The 4,001-nt window shown below is 42.9% G+C and overlaps 1 protein-coding gene across 2 annotated transcripts in view; it reads left to right on the forward strand.

The window, feature by feature from the left end:
• The window catches only part of LOC123114428 (beta-fructofuranosidase, insoluble isoenzyme 4), a 6,828-nt gene extending 3,170 nt beyond the window's left edge, over positions 1–3,658 (forward strand). For both annotated transcript variants that reach the window (XM_044535894.1, XM_044535893.1), the window contains exons 3-9: positions 454–577; positions 1,383–1,391; positions 1,482–2,350; positions 2,440–2,598; positions 2,779–3,020; positions 3,104–3,197; positions 3,279–3,658. In XM_044535894.1, the coding sequence (XP_044391829.1) occupies positions 1,487–2,350; positions 2,440–2,598; positions 2,779–3,020; positions 3,104–3,197; positions 3,279–3,467 (1,548 nt within the window). In that variant the 5' untranslated portion in view covers positions 454–577; positions 1,383–1,391; positions 1,482–1,486 and the 3' untranslated portion in view covers positions 3,468–3,658. The remainder of the gene's footprint in view (positions 1–453; positions 578–1,382; positions 1,392–1,481; positions 2,351–2,439; positions 2,599–2,778; positions 3,021–3,103; positions 3,198–3,278) is intronic.
• The last annotated feature ends 343 nt before the right edge of the window (positions 3,659–4,001 follow it).

Genomic DNA, 4,001 nt, shown 5'->3' on the forward strand with positions numbered 1-4,001 from the left:
GGATTAAACATATTCAAACATGAGAGAGAGAGAGGGAGGGAGGGAGGGAGGGAGGGAGTGGGAGGAGGGAGGGAGAGAAAGACGCCTTAGGATTAAACATATTCAAACATGTTTTTGTTTTGTTTTGTGTGAACACCGAGGTCATCGCCGGCGAGGGTGAGAAGGAGGATAAGCGGCAACATAAATATGATGCCTCGCAAAAATAAAAGAGATGGACCTATTGTGGTCTCGGGTGATGGTTGTTGGGTTAAGAGTGTGTGTTATGTTTTCTCTTCCGTTGCAACGCACAGACTCTTTTGCTAGTACTAATAATCTTGTAATCTCTCCCAGCACCCAGCCCATCCCGACCCACAGCGCAGCACTGCGTCCCTCGCCTCACCTCGCCTCTTTCTTCTCACCAAATCAGGGCCTCCCTAATACTTGAGATTCCGTGTTGGCCCCCAAATTTCTTAGGTACGGCCCTGCAGCAATGGAGGAGGACTCTTCTTCTGCTCACAGTCTCCAAATGCCCCCTCCATCCTCAGCAGCAAGGACAGGACTGCCTACCATTTCCAGCCTCCCAAAAACTGGATCAACGGTATGTCTATGTCTCTTGTTACCTCTCTGGTTCCTTTTTAAGCTTCCTCTCTGTTCAGTTTTCTGGGTCCTCTATTGACTTTTGTTTGTTGCCAATCATATCGACTCTCTGATTTGGTGTGCTCTGTGTGGGCGCTGCAGTTAGATTGTGAGTAGTACTGCCATAATATGATGATAGCCATGTTCTTTATAGTAGATGCTTCCGCAAAACCTCAATCGTACAATTTGGCTAAGTTGGGAAAAAAATGGATTGGACCTTATGCAAAAAAATTGAACTACGTATGGAGAGATTTTGAAGGATTTGGGATTCATATAATTGAAGGAGGCTTCAAGAATTTTTCCTGTTTTTTTCCAACTTATTTGGATAGAGTTTGCTTTGTGAGTGGAGTGGAGGTATAGAGGCAATTTAAATCATTTAAATGGGGAGGGAAAGGAGGGATAAATATTGTGACGTAGTGTCTATGGAATGGGTGTATGTCAATGGGGGAAAAGGTGGAGGATCGAACCATAGGATCAAAAAACAAATACGCACGGGAGAAAACAAGACAACAGCGAAAAAATATGTATAGGATCATAACGCTGAAACTAGGGTCTTACATCATGTGTGTCTGAATTATATTAGACAGATCTATTATGCTCTTACGAAAGTAATGAAGAACTGTGATGTTTCAAAATCTAGAATATCCATGGTCCTGTTTTACCAATAATCACATCCTATTAATTGTACATCTCATTGACATTCCCTCACTTTTTCCTCGTATATTTGATGGATTGGCTTCCCCTGGAAATCTACGACAACAAAAAAGATCCATGTGGTATGAGTATCTCAGGCACAAACACTTTTAAATAGAAAAGAGAGGAAATTGCAGCATTTCGATCTTATACTGCATTTATAAAAATTTCAGGACCAATGTACTACAATGGCATCTACCATGAATTCTACCAATATAACCCCGATGGCTCCTTCAATCCCAATACCTCACTCAACATAGTTTGGGGCCATTCGGTCTCAACAGACCTCGTCAACTGGATCACTCTTGAACCCGCATTAGAACCGGATACCCCAAATGACATAAAAGGTTGCTGGTCCGGCTCAGCCACAATTGTATCTGGTGATCAACCCGTCATCATATACACTGGTGTCATCGACATAGAGAAGCATCAGGTCCAAAACATTGCGCTTCCCAAAAACCGGTCTGATCCGTACCTAAGGGAATGGACCAAAGCAAGCAATAACCCAGTGATCCAATCGGGTGTACCAGGCTTGAACTCGGGGCAGTTCAGGGATCCGACAACCGGTTGGATCGGACCGGACGGACTATGGAGAATAGCAGTCGGTGCTCAGCTGAACGGCTACGGTGCTGCACTTTTGTACAAGAGCGAAGACTTCTTGAACTGGACTAGAGTTGACCATCCGCTGTATTCATCCAATGCCTCCATTATGTTTGAGTGCCTGGATTTCTTCGCGGTATTGCCGGGAAGTAACAATGGACTAGACATGTCTTCAGCAATCCCAAATGGCGCCAAGCATGTCCTCAAAATGGGCATGAATTTTGGTGAAGACGTGTATGTGATAGGGGTTTATGATCTCAAACGTGATGTCTTTGTGCCAGATACTGATGACAGTCGGCTATGGCCGAGGATCGATTATGGTAATTTCTATGCTTCAAAAACGTTCTTTGACTCTAAACATGGAAGGAGGATCATATGGGCTTGGACTACCGAGACTGATAGTTCTTCAGATGATGTTGCAAAAGGCTGGGCAGGAATCCATGTAAGAAAATCTACCCTTAATTAAGCTCCAAATAATGATTTAACAAATCAGTGAAACATCCTTAACTTCATTTTTTCTATTACATTTAGTCATTCCCCAGGACAATTTGGTTAGACAACGATGGTAAGCGGTTGCTGCAATGGCCAGTTGAAGAGATTGAATCCCTTCGAAGAAATGAAATCAACCATCAAAAACTAGAGCTGAAGAAGGGGGATCTATTTGAGATTAAGGGAATTGACACTTTGCAGGTAACTTCCTTTTCACAAACGTTCTTACCTGGTCTTCCAAAGAATTTCTTTACTACAAAAAGGGGCATGACAGTAAAAGTTGCAGGGTCTTCCTATAATTGTTAACTATACATATGGAGGTGTTTTGTGTGTTGTTGAGAGCAGCTGTAGCTAACCAGGCACATAATTTTCTTGAAACAGGCTGATGTCGAGATTGATTTCGAGCTGACGTCAATTGATGACGCCGACCCTTTTGATCCTTCCTGGCTTTTTGACACCGAGAAACATTGCCAGGAAGCGGATGCATCGGTTCATGGTGCCATAGGGCCATTTGGACTTGTTATTCTGGCCTCCGACAACATGGAGGAGCACACTGTTGTGCACTTCAGAGTTTACAAATCACAGAAAAATTATATGATCCTCATGTGCTCTGATCTAAGAAGGTTAGTTCTCTTTTCCACAAGTGCCTGTATCTATTGATGTCTGGAAGGAAACTACAAAGAAAGTTTTTCATTTCTTTCCGCAGGTCTTCCCTGACACCAGGACTGGACACACCGGCCTATGGAGGCTTCTTTGAATTAGACCTTGAAAAGGAAAGGAAGATCTCCCTCAGAACTCTGGTGAGTTGTGTTGTTTTCGTGTCATTTCTCCTGTTATATGTTCACTCCCTAACAGAACTGAAAATGTACACCACTGTGCAGATTGATCGGTCTGCGGTGGAGAGCTTCGGTGGCGGTGGCAGGGTCTGCATCATGGCTAGAGTTTACCCAGTGTCACTTGTCGACGACGACCACCAGCCCCACATGTATGCCTTTAACAATGGCAGTGCAACTGTCAGAGTGCCTCATCTCAGGGCTTGGAGCATGAGGACAGCACAAGTGAGCGTTTAACACGGAAGAGCCATTCTAATTTGACATGTGATTAGAGGACCGTCTTAAATCTAGTCATTTGTTGATTTCAATATTTAGCATGGGCATTTGAACTAGAGTCATGAAGTAGACGCCCACGAGCTATGATGTAAGTTTGCCGGGATTTGGAATAAGAACAGAACCATCTTAGTCTTCATACTTTATGATTTTCATATGTATGTTTACAGAATGTACGTTTTTAATCACTGCTTTTACATCTTCTGCCCACTAGTATGATGCGGTTGTAATTAATTAATGAGAAAAGTGTGTTTTTGGTCCCTCAAGTTTTCAGAAAGTCTAGACTTGGTCCCTCAAGATTTTTGGGTCTACTTTTGGTCCCTCAAGTTTCAAAACTGGATAAGTTTGGTCTTAAACCAGATTTTGAGGGCGTTGACCAGGTCAAAACCGCCCAATGAACAGTAAATGCGGATTTTTTTTCAAACAAACTTCAAAAAAATCTGAAATTTTTTGGGGTTCAATATGCTTACATGCGCAAGGTGCACCCAAATTTTTGTG

Source organism: Triticum aestivum, chromosome 5B, assembly GCF_018294505.1.
Source record: "Triticum aestivum cultivar Chinese Spring chromosome 5B, IWGSC CS RefSeq v2.1, whole genome shotgun sequence".
NCBI classification, from domain to species: Eukaryota; Viridiplantae; Streptophyta; class Magnoliopsida; order Poales; family Poaceae; genus Triticum; species Triticum aestivum.